Genomic DNA, 14,080 nt, shown 5'->3' with positions numbered 1-14,080 from the left:
CACTGACCGATGCACAACAGGTGCTGAGTAGTGGGAGTCAGACCCAGAGAGCCCAAGAGCGATCGCAGGCCGAGGGCCGGAGCCCGAGTGCTGTCACAGCAGATTCCGAACGAACCCTCTCAGCGATAGCACGAGCGGGAAAACTAAACAAACCCACCAACTCCCTCCCGAACCAGCCAGCACAGGAGTCAGCGAAGGAGCTAATGCAGGAGTTGGGGAGAGTGTCAGCAAATGTACAGGAGCAAACGGGAGAGAGTGGTGGCTCCCAGACCCCCTCATCGCCTCTGCCCCCAGCATGATGTACTGTGGAATGAAATGCTCCCGTGGTCAGTTGGGGTCAGGTGCCTGAACTGTGTGTCCCTGCACTGCCTGTAGCGAGACAGCGAGAGCTGGGAACGCAGCTGCAGTATCAGAAGCAGAGAAAGACCTTGAATTCAGTGCAGGCATTCCCCAGCACCAGCTAAGAACTTCTCAGTGCTGCTCCCTGCATCCAGGAACAGCTTCCTAGCAGCCACGGTAAAGGGAGTTAACTCTTTCCTGACTGACCCCAGCACAGCTATTATCCCACTGTATTACCTACAGAGTTTGTCATTATTTCACTGGCTGACTATAATAATTCTTAATGGCTTTATGATAAAGACCTCTTTGTTTACGGTTCCTTTTTTTTTTAAGGTTAATAAAGCAGAGCTTGACATCAAAGTTTTGTTGTCTAAAGATATGCAGATTATTAAGTAGCTGAGCCATTCTATCATAGGAAAATGTAATACTAAAAGCTTAATTCTTTTCTAATGTCAATAGAATGTCTTTACACTTCTGCAGTTTTTAAATACTTAGTTTGTCAGAGAAAAAAAGTAAGACTTCTGTAAACTTAGAAAGTATTAGCATGAAAAAAAAACCTGCATAATGTGTTTTTAACTCCTAGATGAAAGGATGCATCAAAGTTCTTAAAGACCAGCCTCCTAACAGTGTAGAAGGCCTTCTAAATGCTCTCAGGTACTCTTATCCTTTTTTTTTTTTTGAAATATTTGTATTGTGAATTTTCATAATTTGTCTGGGTCACTTTCTTCAGCAGCAAGGTGCTCAGTCAGCATTACATGTAAGAAGTGAATGTGGCTGTTGCAGACTGCCTTGTCCGTGTGTTTGGAGGCACAGGTGCATGAAGGAGCTACTGTGTGCTAAAAGCTGGTTTTAAACTCGCAGCTGTTCATTCTGAGAACTACTTGTGTACTTTAGTAACTGCGTGCAGGTTAAGAATAAGTCTGTAGAGGTAAGTGTGACAGAGTAGGCATTGTACCTGAAGTTAAAACTGATGACAAAGCGTAATAAATACTAGAAGCGAAGTGGAAGGTAACTGTGATCACATCTACTGACCCAGCAAGCACATGAGCAGCTGCAGCGTGCGCACTGTGACTTGTGCCAGCTTGCCTAAGACGTGGCTGGATTGTTTGTGTTGGCCATGTCCTCAGCTGTGTGCAGTTTGACCAGGGCTTAATTATTTTTATTTATTAGTAGTAGAATGTAAGAGTAGTGTCATGTGACTTCCGTGTTTCACAGATAGTTTCAGACAGGTCAGGCAGGAAGTTCTTTGGTATGAAACTAGAAATTGTTCCTCTTTCACAAAGTATTTATAAGTGGGTACTTAAGGCAAGAGTCTCCACGTTTTTGCTGTAGAATAGATGACACAAGAAGTTGCCACATTAATTGGAAAGGTAAGGAAAAATTAATAATCCTGTATAGAAACCTAAAACCTGCTAATTTGGGTTGTAAGCCTGTATCTGTAGTCCTAACACATTCTTCGTCTAGATGTCCAGCATCAGAGGGAGTGGCAAGTAGTGCCAGAATGTGAGAGGGCAGCTGAAGGCTTCATTCTTGTCCTTACTTGAAACACTACTTTGGTAACAGCTAACTGTAATGGGGTGTTGTTACTCAGGCACTCCCTTTGGACTGTGGGAGCCTTAGGTTGTCCTGCCTGAAAGTGTGCAGTTGTACTTTGTTTTTCTTATCTGTGGTGAAACTACTTTGATTTCATTTGCCCTCTTCTCTTGTGTTAAAATGTGATGTGGTATTACAAGTGGCTTTCAGTTGCAAAGTTTTTTTTCAGATTATTAGCTAAAGAAAAAAAAATAGCTGGGCTTAATTTGAGACTTTATGTGAATATTTCTATGCCTAAATGATTTTGTTATTCATCTATGAACCTCCAGAACATGATCAGTCTTTGAGATGGTGATCAGTAAAAACACAAGGTTCCAGAGGGAAAAATGCTATGTTAGCATTTATTTTCTGACTTAATTTATTGTGATAGCAGCTGCAAACGAACCCCAGTCTTTACTGGTACCCTATTATGGTCGACGCTTGGTCGAGTACGTGGAAAGCGTAGTTCAGGTGCTCACTCTGTCGTGTGTTACTTTGGGGTTAGTGGTGTATATTCAGTCAGTGCTGTCACGCTGACCCTTCACCACAGCAGCCCATTTCACGCACCCATGCTTGAACAGGCTGGGTTTCATACCTCTGAATACTCATTTGGGTAGGATAGTTAACTCTTATTTAAATCACAATCGGCATTGTTAGGAAGAGGCGCTATGTGTGTGCGTGGTGAAAGCAGGTTCAAGGTGATGTCATGAGAAATTAAGTCTAAATCTAAGTCTTTGATTCTGGAGGAGTGGTAGAAGTTCTCATGTTTTCTCAAGGGATAGATAATGTGTCTTAAATGAAAAGGTGGTATGGAGTTTGGAGGGGAGATCAGCTGTTCAGAATTTGAATTTCATTTAAGTATTGTAATCATGTTCAGCTTTTTCACAGGGGAGGAATACCAAGTGCAATAAATTTTCAGGATTTTAGGTAACCTTGGGTCTCTTTGTGAAAAGCATAAATTACCAAAATGTGCTGAAATCTATATTGATATTAATTGCCAAAACAAAATGTTATTGTATATTTTTCAAGTGAACTACTAAAATATCACTGCAGTTGTGGATAACAATGAAAGTGCTAATTAAACATGTTAAATTTAAATTACAGATTAAGTTTTTATCTGCTTTTAGATTAATCATGCAAATTAATGCATTATAACAATACAAATTAATAATAATGCAAATTAATCATGCAAAGAAGCCAGCATTGAAAGTACACAGTACTTGTGTATATTCAGGAGCTGGGTGGGGAGAAATCTAATGCCTCACCTGGAGTGCTGTGTCCAGTTCTGGGCTCCTCAGCTCAAGAAGGACAAGGAGCTACTGCGGAGGGTCCAGCACAGGGCCACTGAGATGATGAAGGGCCTGGAGCACCTTCTGTATGAGGAAAGGCTGAGAGAGCTGGGGCAGTTCAGCTTGGAGAAGAGGAGGCTGAGGGGGATCTTATCAATGCTTATCAATATCTAAAGGGTGGATGTCGGGAAGATGGGGCCAGGCTCTTCTCAGTGGTGTCCAGTGACAGGACTAGGGGCAATGGCCATAAACTGGAAAACAGAAGGTTCAACATGAACATGAGGAAACCCTTCTTCACTGTGAGGGTGACAGAGCCCTGGAACAGGCTGCCCAGAGAGGGGGTGGAGTCTTCTTCCCTGGAGACTTTCAAAAGCCCCTGGACTTGTTCCTGTGTGATCTACTCTAGGGGATCCTGCTCTGGCAGGGGGGTTAGACTAGATCATCTCTAGAGGCCCCTTCCAACTCTTACCAATCTCTCTCTACTTTCTTACTTTAAAATAAGAGATGACGAAGTGTTTTTTGTAGTGATACAAGAAATGTCCTAGACAATTGTGAAAGGGGAAGGGAGAGAATAAACAGTTTAATGTCCTCTACAGTTCTCCCAGAGAGGGGGTGGAGTCTTCTTGTCTTCTTGGACAGTTTCATGTCCTCTACAGTTATAGCAGCACAGTTACTTAACAGGAAATTAGACTGAAAAGGAATAAAATCCATTCCCGTTGAGGGATCTTAAAGTTTGGTCACTGGAAGTTTGGGAGGGAAGTATCTGAAGCTGTTTTCCTGAAGATCTTGCCCTTGCTGAGGGCAGAGACCTCAAATTTAGTGGTAATTAACTATCACCCCTGGTAATGTGAGTTTACTGTGAAATGGCCTATGAGCACAAAAGCCACCATCCAGCTGAGGCTTGGTTTGTCACTCCCCTTGGCACAAGGCCCGTGGGTTCTAGGTCTGATTGATAACAGCTTTGTCTGATAAGGATGTCTGACCTGTGTCCTTGATAACCGTGGGGTGGGTGATGGTCAGCGGCCAAGGGTTTTACTCTGGGACGGTCAGGTTGAACCATAAACAGAAGTTATGTAAACCAGCATCTGTGCTCTTAATTTGATTGTTATTTCTGTGTTTAGGTACACAACAAAGCATTTGAATGATGAGACTACCTCCAAGCAAATAAAATCCATGTTGCAATAACGATTACCTGGAATTCGCACCTGCTGTAGACAGACAGTATTCTGCAATGACTGAGATGCACAGATTTTTTTTATTTTTAGTGATTGCAACTACTATCTTGTTCATTCTTGCTTTTTATTTTCTTTTTTCCTGTTTACCTTTTTTTTTTTAATCACTTCCTTGTTCTTAAGTAAGCTCAGACTTCTTTTCTGTGCCAAATCAATGAAAATTATCAGTTCTGGAAAGTATTTCCACTTTTCAGAATAGCCATCCTAAGTGGCAGCTAATTATGCGTTGCATTTGGATTTCTCTGTACTGGGGAAAGATTTGTGACTTGAACTAAATATTTTTAAACTTGTGGTTTTTTCTTTTTTTGAAAAACTAATATTTAATATTGCTTCTTCTGCATGGCAAGACTGCCTACTTCTGCTATTTAAAAATCCCTTGATGACTTCATTTTCTATTGCAGCTTATTTTCATGTGCAACCATGAGGAAACTAAAAGCAGATTTGTTTAAATTAACTGTGTTTGTACAAAATGGTACCCAACACAAAGGTTTTTTTAAATGAGTAAAAACTGTTTTGTTTAAACGTTACGTTTGCATTTTGACTCATTTTTGTAAGGATGTATGTTGTATGTTTAACCTTGAATAACTAACGTTAAACTGTGGTGTGTGCGTAGCAAAATTACGTATGCATGTTCATGTCAAATGATTGGCTGTGGATAAGATAATAAAATCAGCTTTCATTTTTCTAAGTGTGGTTTGATTTACCAGTATTTTGAGTGAGATGTCCTCGTGCTCTTTGGATTTTTACAAAAAATAAATTTATAAATTTTATATAGTGAAAACTCTGCTGTTTCATTACCAGTGACCACTAGTCTAACCCACTGATTTAAGCCTAGGGGGTTTCAGGGTTCTTGCTTTCCACTTTGTGCTGTTTCCCTGTCCCCATAAATACTACTTGTGCAGAGTTTGCAGGGAAAGAACTTTGTCCAGCCTGTATAGAACCCAGGGATGTTGCTGAAGAACCTGCGTCGTGGCTGCCCGCGCTGATGTCTCAGTACAGCTATCAGAAGTGACGAGCCAGTTCGACTCTTCCTGTACCAGCTGTGGGGAGATGAACTTCCCTCAGTCTGTACCCCTGTATACTCTTGTGGATCTAGGTATTGTGAACTGTGTGTGAAGTCTGAACAGTCTTAGTGCAGCGAAGAACTTTCCTGGTTGGTTGGCATTTTACCAGAACAGGTGTTAAGCTTTGATAGGGCTGGAGCACCTCTGCTATGGGGACAGGCTGAGAGAGTTGGGCTTGTTCAGCCTGGAGAAGAGAAGGCTCTGGGGAGACCTTATTGCACCTTCCAGTACCTGAAGGGGCTACAAGGAAGCTGGGGGGGACTTTTTACAAGGGCCTGTAGTGACAGGACAAGGGGTAATGGGTTTAAATTGAAAGTGGGGAGGTTTAGATTAGATATCAGGAAGACGTTCTTCCTGGAGAAGGTGGTGAGGCACTGGAACAGGTTGCCCAGAGAAGCTGTGGATGCCCCATCCCTGGATGTCTTCAAGGCCAGGCTGGATGAGGCTTTGAGCAACCTGGTCTAGTGGAAGGGGTCCCTGCCCATGGCAGGGGGGGTGGAACTAGATGGTCTGTAAGGTCCCTTCCAACCTGAACCAGTCTGTGATTCTGTAGTTCAGTGAGGAAAATTGTTTGGGGAATGGAAAAATTGGATGGGAAACAGGATTGGAGGATCTCTAGAAAGAATGTCTCTGGGAAATGGCATGTTCTGCATCGATGGGCAAACATTCGTGCACCTCGTGTGTGATGCTGTTGGGTTTATGCCTGAAAGAAGATTTGAAACCTGCAGGCAAGTGTGAACACTCAGCTTTTATTTGCTGGCCAAATAATGTGTGACACTGCATGGCCTGCTGGCTCCTGACACAACATCCCAGTGTGAGCATGCTGGATTTCTTGAGCACACCCTCCTGCACCATCAGGAAAGAAGCTCCTTTGGTTGTTGCTGTTGTGGTTGCTTGGTGTTGGTTGTTTTCTTTGTTTTAAAACTGCAAAGTTTTGAACTCTTCCTCCAGTGTCATGATCTAAAGGAGACGTGTGTGCGTGTTGCTGGTACCTCTACATCCCTCCCTGTTAAGCAGGATCATAGTTGTTTTTTCCTTGCCGTTAAGAATGCCCAGCAGAGGCTCCTGCTGCAGAGCCAGCAAACCATGTGCCCTGCTGTCTGCAGGAATAAAATACTTACTTTGACACAGTTCTGCTCTCTCGTCCTTTTGGCAGCTTCTGAGTTGAATCCAGCTGAGAAAGAACAAAACTCGATTTGTTTGGGTTTTTCAACAAATCTTTCCCAGAATTGTACGAACGTTACAAACTGTGTACAACCAACCATTCTGCGTGTGCGAGAGGGGTAACTGTCCTCAGGAGTTCATTATCCCTAGGAAAAAATTAATTTCGTCTTGCCCTTGTTACTGTAAATACAGTTATTCACTAATAATCCCAGGAGAGGGGAATCATGCTCCTGTCCAGTGCTATTTTTTGGAAATAAAGCTTTCAAGGGGAAACGTGATTTATGGAAAAGGGACTTTAAGCACAACTTGGGGATTTGGCAGTTTTTTATTTCTGATCTCGTTAGAAAACACCTGAAATGGTAAATCCAGCCGGGGTGCCATTCTGAAGAACTGGCCACAGGGTGGATTACTTGTCAGCCCTGACGGCTGCAGACTGAGACAACACGGGGCTTCTCCTGTCGGCGTTTGGACAGCTCTGCCTTTCTCCTGCCCTGCCAATATCTTTGCTTTTAAACATCGCTGTTCTTGTGGTCTGAGATTAATTGGAGTTTTCCTTTTTTCCTCTCTGGCATTTGGGTTCTGCAGCTTCTCTGTACGCAGCTGGGGAAGGAGATGAGAGCTGGCGTGCCTTGAGTTGGCTCTCCCGCAAGTCTGCAAGCTTCCCTACTCGTGAGCTTTCCAAGGAAGAAAACGGGCCTTGCCCTGCCTCAGCTGTCTGCGTTTTTGAGCTGGCACTGCTGTGTGTTCAGGGCTCGAGCTTTTGTGCTTATTCCTTGCAAAACCACTCTTTCATCTCCATCTCTGAATTCTTGTGTGAGCCGTGGTAGTGGACAGGAGAGTAGCTGGCAGGCTGAGCACTGAACAGCTTTGATCTAAGGTTTGGGGGCAAAACTTCTCCCTACCACCTCTGGATGGCACCCCCCGGTGTGGGTGTTAACCTAAGGTCTGGGGGTGCTGGGCTGGATGGCACCTGAGTGTTCAGTGCAGTGCTGAGATCAGCCATCCTCCCTCTGCTGCCAGCTGGGGTAAGCACCCAGTGCCTGTGGGCACAGGGCTGCCTCGTCTGCTGCCTGTGAGGGGAAACGCTACTGCTGCTTTCTTATGGGCCTCGAATTCCAGGGGAAGCTGGGTCTCTGAGGGGAATGGGTCCGCTACGGCGCCTTGCGTGATGCATCTCGCCATGCACAGACAGCACGGTGGCTGCAGGGTGAGTAGGGTGTTCCAGCTCACAAGCCCTGGCATTCTTTCTGCTTCTGTGATGCTGCTTTGGTTCTTAAAATCTCACATAGAAAGTGCACAAACTATGGGAGTGTTTCTCCTAAAGAAGTATCTTTTCTGTCTGTACGTTCTGTTTATGAACCACATCAGTCTCACTTTCCTGGGAACGCAGCTTACTCCTAGTAGTCTTGGCGTGGCTGGAGCTGATCTGAAGAGGGAGGTCCCGAAACAGCTTGTTGCAGGTGGACTTAGAGCCTTCCTAAGCAAACACATCATCCTGGATGTACCGTCCTCTGCCGCTTTTTCCTGGCTTCCTGTCATGCTTTAATCCCAGCTAGCAACGAAGTAGTTGTTTGCTCACCTCCCCCTCCTCTGGTGAGGAGAATTGGAGGAAAAGACAAGGAAACTCGCGATTGTGTGTCTTCTGCAGCAGGGATATGGTCACTGTTCAGGCTATTGCTTCACTGGAAGGATGCTCGCCCTCCTTTTCTTTGGATTTTCTAAACTTCTTGTTGTCTTTCTGTCCCTGGAAAGGCTTGCAGCTGTAAAAGAGATGCAAATAATTAGCAAGGAGCGGTTTATGCCGTCGCAGTGAGTTTATAGTTAGTTGTGGCATTTCAGAAGCGTGTCTACAGAACCTTACTGCAGGGCTCACTGGGCGCTGCGGCCGCGTGTCCCAATAAGCCCTGCTTCTGCCCTGAGGATCCCTTCCTGGCTCTGGTGGTGGGGTTACCCGTTTCTCAAAGTTTTGAGAAACTCCTCTTTGTGATGCAGCTCCTTTTCTCCACGTGGAGAGCTAGCGCTGGGTTACCAGGCTCTTTGCTCCTGGTTTGGACTAAGCAAGCAGTGTTTTTCCTCCTTTTCCCAAGTCGGGTGCAATGTCTGCCGGCTGATCGAGAGCAGTGGGGCTCTATCTGGGGGCCGTGAAGCAAGGGCTAAAGCAATCCCAGTGCAAAGTTCGTGCTATCAATTTGCATGTGAATTTTGTAATGCCTTGCTATCACATGGGATGTTTAAAACCCGGGTGATTGTATCCAGCTCACTGCCCTGGATGTGGGGCAGTGCTTTGCTTCCCCCGGCTTCGGTACTAACGATCCTCGCGGGTTGCTCTCACCTTGCTGTTTTATTGCCATGATGGCACAAGGGTGCCTGGACAGGCTGATAGTTGCTGTTGAAGTTATGACACAGGCAGGGCTGTACCTGGTTGGCAGATGGAGCCAGGTATAACCTGACCCTGTCTCTGGAATGTGAGCGATGCTCCGGTCTCTTTTCGTCACAGCTGCGGGGGTGTGAAGCGGCTGCTGGGGGAGTCGTACGGGGCAGAGGTGAAGTCATCTGGATACTGCAGGGATCTGACAAGTTCCAAGAGTTGGACAGGTAGTAGGATAAGGTTTTCCGAGTGCTGCAATTACTTCACCTGCAAGTGATTGAGCATGCGGTGGGCGGGTAGCCAGTTACATGGACTCGGTGTGTTGCAAACATGCTTACTGAGGTTGCCCTTGGGCGTGGATGATGTTGGAGCTCCTGGGACCACACTCGCAGCCTTTCTTTGGCTGCCCTGCTCAGGTGTGTCTCTTTCGCAGCTTCACACAGGACCCTTCATTCTCCTTTTGAAAAGCGTTCGCCTGACGTACATGGAAATGCTTTGGTGCTGTCTGTTAATCTTCCACGTGCTGCCGTGATTAGGAACTATTGCGGACAGGTCCTAGGATGGCTCCTGGGACCTCTGTGCAACAGGAGATGGAGAAATTCAGGTGTATTTCTTCTCCCTGTAGCAGTCTGCTACCCCTACAGGCCTTGAGACCTACATTCTCTGCTGATGCTTGAGCCTTATCTAGAAGCCTGCACATCGTTGCAGGGGTCAGAGGTGTCAGAGAAATGAGGTGAGGAATTACATACGCCTGGTGACCGTGCTGATGAAGTGGGACACTGCAGAACTGTGCCCTCTCCTGACTCCTGCCAAGGGCCTCCTCGTTATGGTAAGTCCCTTTTGATCCCAAGGTCCCTGGAGGTGTGTCTCCTTCCTTGCCATCCAGGGTGTATGCCTGATGTCCTCATCTACAGAAGCATGGAGAGCTCCTGCTGCAGGTGACATCCCTTTGTCCTTCATGTCTTTGCTCCTTGCTGGTAACTGTGTACACTGTGAACTGACTGTGCAGAGAAGAAGTGGCCTCTTACAGTCGTGTGAGTCTGAGATGACCCCAAATCAGAGCTGGCCTGGCAAGAGCCTGTATCTGGCCTGATCTGTGGTCTTATCTTTTCCTTGGATGCAGGCAGGGAAGAAACCGAGCTGCTTGTTTTATTCTGGCTCCCCATCTTCCCGCATTGCGTGATTTCACACGTACCCATGGTGTCAGAGTGATGCACGAAGGTTGGCCAGATGACGGGCCGGTGTCCAGGCTTGGGAAACGAGTATGTGCGCACATCCAGCTCATCCCGTGCAGCTGGAAACACGCCCATCGTGTGAAGGGGCATGAGACACGGGTCTGATTGTGGGGTGGAGGGAGAGGTTGCAGTATAAGGCTGATGTCCCCATAACCAGCTATGTGACCCCTGGTCAGCGTTGGTGTAATTAAAAGCAGTGTGGGAGTGTGTTTGCTGAAAGACTTGAGCTTAAGTAAGTTCCACAGTTAAGTGGAAGTCCTAACTGGGCTATTTCCTAGCTTTTAAGCAATTGCCTTTATCATCTTCAGCATCCTTTCTGTTGTTTTTAAGGTGATACACTCTACATTCAGCACTGTGCATCTTTGAATTGGCTTTTAGTGCCTGAGAGTGAAATGCCACTTTGCAACCCCGGCTAGAGGTGCTTTCTGTGTTCATCGGCTGATTGACTGTGTTCTGGCTAGAGGAATGATGATTTGATGCCATGGGAAGGGAAGTTGGCTGATGTCACGAGGAGTTTCCTAACACATCTCTTACGCTAACATGAATATCTTGCGAGAGAAGCGGATGAGGATGGCTCCTGGGAGACATTTTAGCTAGACTGGATAAAGGGCGAGAGGTGTCCCTTAGGAAATGTTGCTGCAATGGAATGGGCTGCGCTGACTGACAGGACTTTTCCTCCTTAAACTAGAGTTTGCACTGGAAATTAAGCTCATGAAACGTTCCTGCGTAGGCAGTTTGAGGTGTCAAAACCCAGAAGCTGGGAGGAGTTGGACCAAACCATCATCTGCAGAGCATCAACAGTAACTAAAAAATGTAACTTTGGCCAGAGTTGCAGAAAACGCTTTCTTTCGTGTTGCCTGAACCAGAGCAGGCTCCCGGGAAAGCTGCTGCGTGGCAGGAAAGAGGAGCAGGTTCTCCTGAAGAGGGCAGTGATGCTCTTCTCAAACGAGCCGTACTGACTGGCTGGATGCCACTGTTCTTTGAGAGCCACTGTCCCACCCACAAACTCTCCCTTCTATAAATTACTGCAATATTACTTTTTCCTTCAAAGATTCAATGATCCATTGCTCTCTTTATTTCTCCCCTCATTTCGACACATTAACACAACTTGCTTCATGCTCTGGCTTTGCAAATGAGGAACAATTGATACTGCGGCGTAATTGCGTGTCTGCTCTCGAGGAGGGAACTCGTTTGAAAAACAAACAGTCCCAGACCCCGAAGTTGTGCCTCTGCCCGTCTGCAAGTCTCTAAAGAATTTTGAAATACGCTGTTAATCAAAAGCTAATTAAACCTTTTAATTAGTTCTTTTACAGGGTGGTTTCGGTTATGGAAGGCGCTGTCTCGGTCTTTGGGGCACGGGAAGCTCTTGCTCGGGGAGCGGAGCAGGAGGGTTTCAGGCAGCTGCTGGGCTCCAAGGCACCATCATCTCCAGTCTGTCCCCTTCACCTCTAGCAGAGAGAGCTGCCTCCCAGCAGCAAGGCTTTGGGGTGATGCTGTTCGCAGGGGCAGCACTGGCTGCTTTCATCCAGCTGCACGGCTGCTCTGGGCTCAGCTCCTTCCCACGGTTTGGACTCAGATTTACAATTCAGGTCCGAGCCCTGCTCTCCGCAGCCCCAGGCAGCTCCCCGATGCAGAGATGGCTCCGCTGAGGCTCGGATCTGGAAACCCTTAAAAGGCAGATCTGATGGGAGACCAAGCCCACCCCATCTGCACTGGGGATGGATGGAGTCTGGGGGATCTGGAGATCAGACCATGGGAAATTTCTGTGGTCTGAACCCAGATCAGCATTCACAGCTATGGCTGTAAAGAACGCTCTGTGCCTCTGTGTGTGTCTATTACAGATCATTTAAATAGCCTACTGTATCACTGCTGTAAGCACTATAAGTTTACAATAAAAGCTCTGTTGCAGGTAAGGGAGGAGCTGATAGCGTGCACTGCAGTGATTTCTGCAGTCTGCTGCATCTCCTCCCACCCCTGGGCTGGGACTTTGGCTGTGTTCTGTCTCAAAACTGTTTTCTTTTTCCTTTCCTTCTTTTTTTTAAATAATGTCAGTTAACAACAGAGTCAGCTTGAGACTACATCCAATACAGAGAAGTTTCTGGGGTCTGATTAGCCCGAGGTTAGGAATATCCCACACTCAACTTCCCTTGTAAAGGAAGAGCCTGGCTCCCTGAATCCTCGCTGCGTTTTCAGGCCTGAGCAAGCGGCCGAGCGCTGAGCAAGAGGCTCTGAGGGGCTGTGTAAGGGGATCGGAATTTGGTCAGTCTGCGCCGCTTCCTCTTTAGAAAGGCGTTGGAGATGGAGGAGGGCTGCCCGGAGCTGAGCGCTGGGCTGGTTTGGGGGACATGCCGGAGGGGTGGCAGGGGGGAGCAGGCACACTGAGCACTGCTTCAGGTGCAGCCTGACACTTCAATAAAACAAGCACCAAGCATCAAGGAGTGGGGCTCTGGACCCCAAACTCTGGGGGTCCAAACTCTATGTGACCGAGTCATTGATAAGGTTAGGACACCCTTTTTAAGGTGATTTTTATGCAAGGATAAATGCTGACAAGCGTGGGGTGGGCTGTAAATGGAGGAAGCAGACAAACTTGAATTGCAGAAATTTCTGGGGATGCTAATTGAATAGGATCCGGAGGCAGAATCTTCCTTTTCTTTTTCAGGGGTGATTCAAGCACTCAGAAATCCTGTCACCTCTTCTGACCAACAGCCTGTTGCCAAAAATGCCTGTTCCTCAGTGGGCAAACAGCATCAGTGCTCGCTGGACCTCAGGTTTCAAACATAGCCTTTGGGTTCAGGCCAGGAGGAAAGGCTGGTAGCTCTTCAGTAGCATCACTGGAAGATTATCACCTGTCAGGACTCAGAGCAAATGCTGCTTCCCGTCCCATCAGTGTCTTTTTGCGCTGCTGACTGAAGGGTACCATCTCGCTGAGTGTTCCAGGAAAATGCATGAAAATAATTGGAATTTTTTGTGGAGAGGTTTGCACAGTGACCAGCAACAGCAAACAGACTGCCCAGGACTGGTGTTGCTAAATTTGGCAAGTCCTGCAGGAATCAGCCTTCTCCCACGTAAGTTTTTTGATGTGTGCAGGCAGCCACTGCTGAAACTCGTTAGGCGGGCTCAGTCCTACTGCAGGGATTGCAAATGTCACATGCAACGGGCCAAGGGCAGACCATGGCTCCTAGCACACCAGCCTGCGGGTGGATGTGCATGGCCCAGCTGGCTGACACCACTGGGTTAGAGAGGGTGGCACTTGGCAGTGACACCATCAACGTGCTGCCACTGCATCCCCTCGTCTGGTGGGGATGGCGGTGACCAGTCTGCCTCAGAGTGCTTGTGCTTTCCATGCTTTCTTGACTCCATCTTGGCAGATCCCAGAGAAAACTGTTTGCTCCTGTTGTCCTCCAGTTCAGCCATGGGTCAGCAGGGCCCAAAAGTTCTCTAGGCTGAACATCCCCTGTTCCCTCAGCTGCTCCTCACAGGACTTGTGCTCCAGACCCTTCCCCAGCTCCGTTGCCCTTCTCTGGACACGCTCCAGCCCCTCAATGTCTCTCTTGTGGTGAGGGGCCCAAAGCTGAATGCAGGATTCGAGGTGCGGCCTCACCAGTGCCTGGTACAGGGAGACAATCACTGCCCTGGTCCTGCTGGTCACACTGTTCCTGATGCAGGCCAGGATGCCATTGGCCTTCTTGGCCACCTGGGCACACTGCTGGCTCATATTAAAGGACCCAGTCAAGGTTGAAAAGCGATTGCTTTGGGCCATTACAAAAAGGATCATAAAGAAACGTTCCCAAAAGATTAGAACGAAACAATAAATGAA

General features: G+C 47.0%; 1 protein-coding gene across 2 annotated transcripts in view; it reads left to right on the top strand.

Annotated features, from left to right (window-relative positions):
• The window catches only part of FAM49B (family with sequence similarity 49, member B), a 44,251-nt gene extending 39,130 nt beyond the window's left edge, over positions 1-5,121 (top strand). For both annotated transcript variants that reach the window (XM_010159672.1, XM_010159673.1), the window contains 2 exons: positions 923-993; positions 4,322-5,121. In XM_010159672.1, the coding sequence (XP_010157974.1) occupies positions 923-993; positions 4,322-4,385 (135 nt within the window). In that variant the 3' untranslated portion in view covers positions 4,386-5,121. The remainder of the gene's footprint in view (positions 1-922; positions 994-4,321) is intronic.
• The last annotated feature ends 8,959 nt before the right edge of the window (positions 5,122-14,080 follow it).

This window comes from Eurypyga helias, unplaced genomic scaffold (genome assembly GCF_000690775.1).
Source record: "Eurypyga helias isolate BGI_N326 unplaced genomic scaffold, ASM69077v1 scaffold7909, whole genome shotgun sequence".
NCBI lineage: Eukaryota > Metazoa > Chordata > Aves > Eurypygiformes > Eurypygidae > Eurypyga > Eurypyga helias.
Note: the sequence above shows the minus strand (reverse complement) of the source record. Positions and strands in the feature narration are given on the sequence as shown.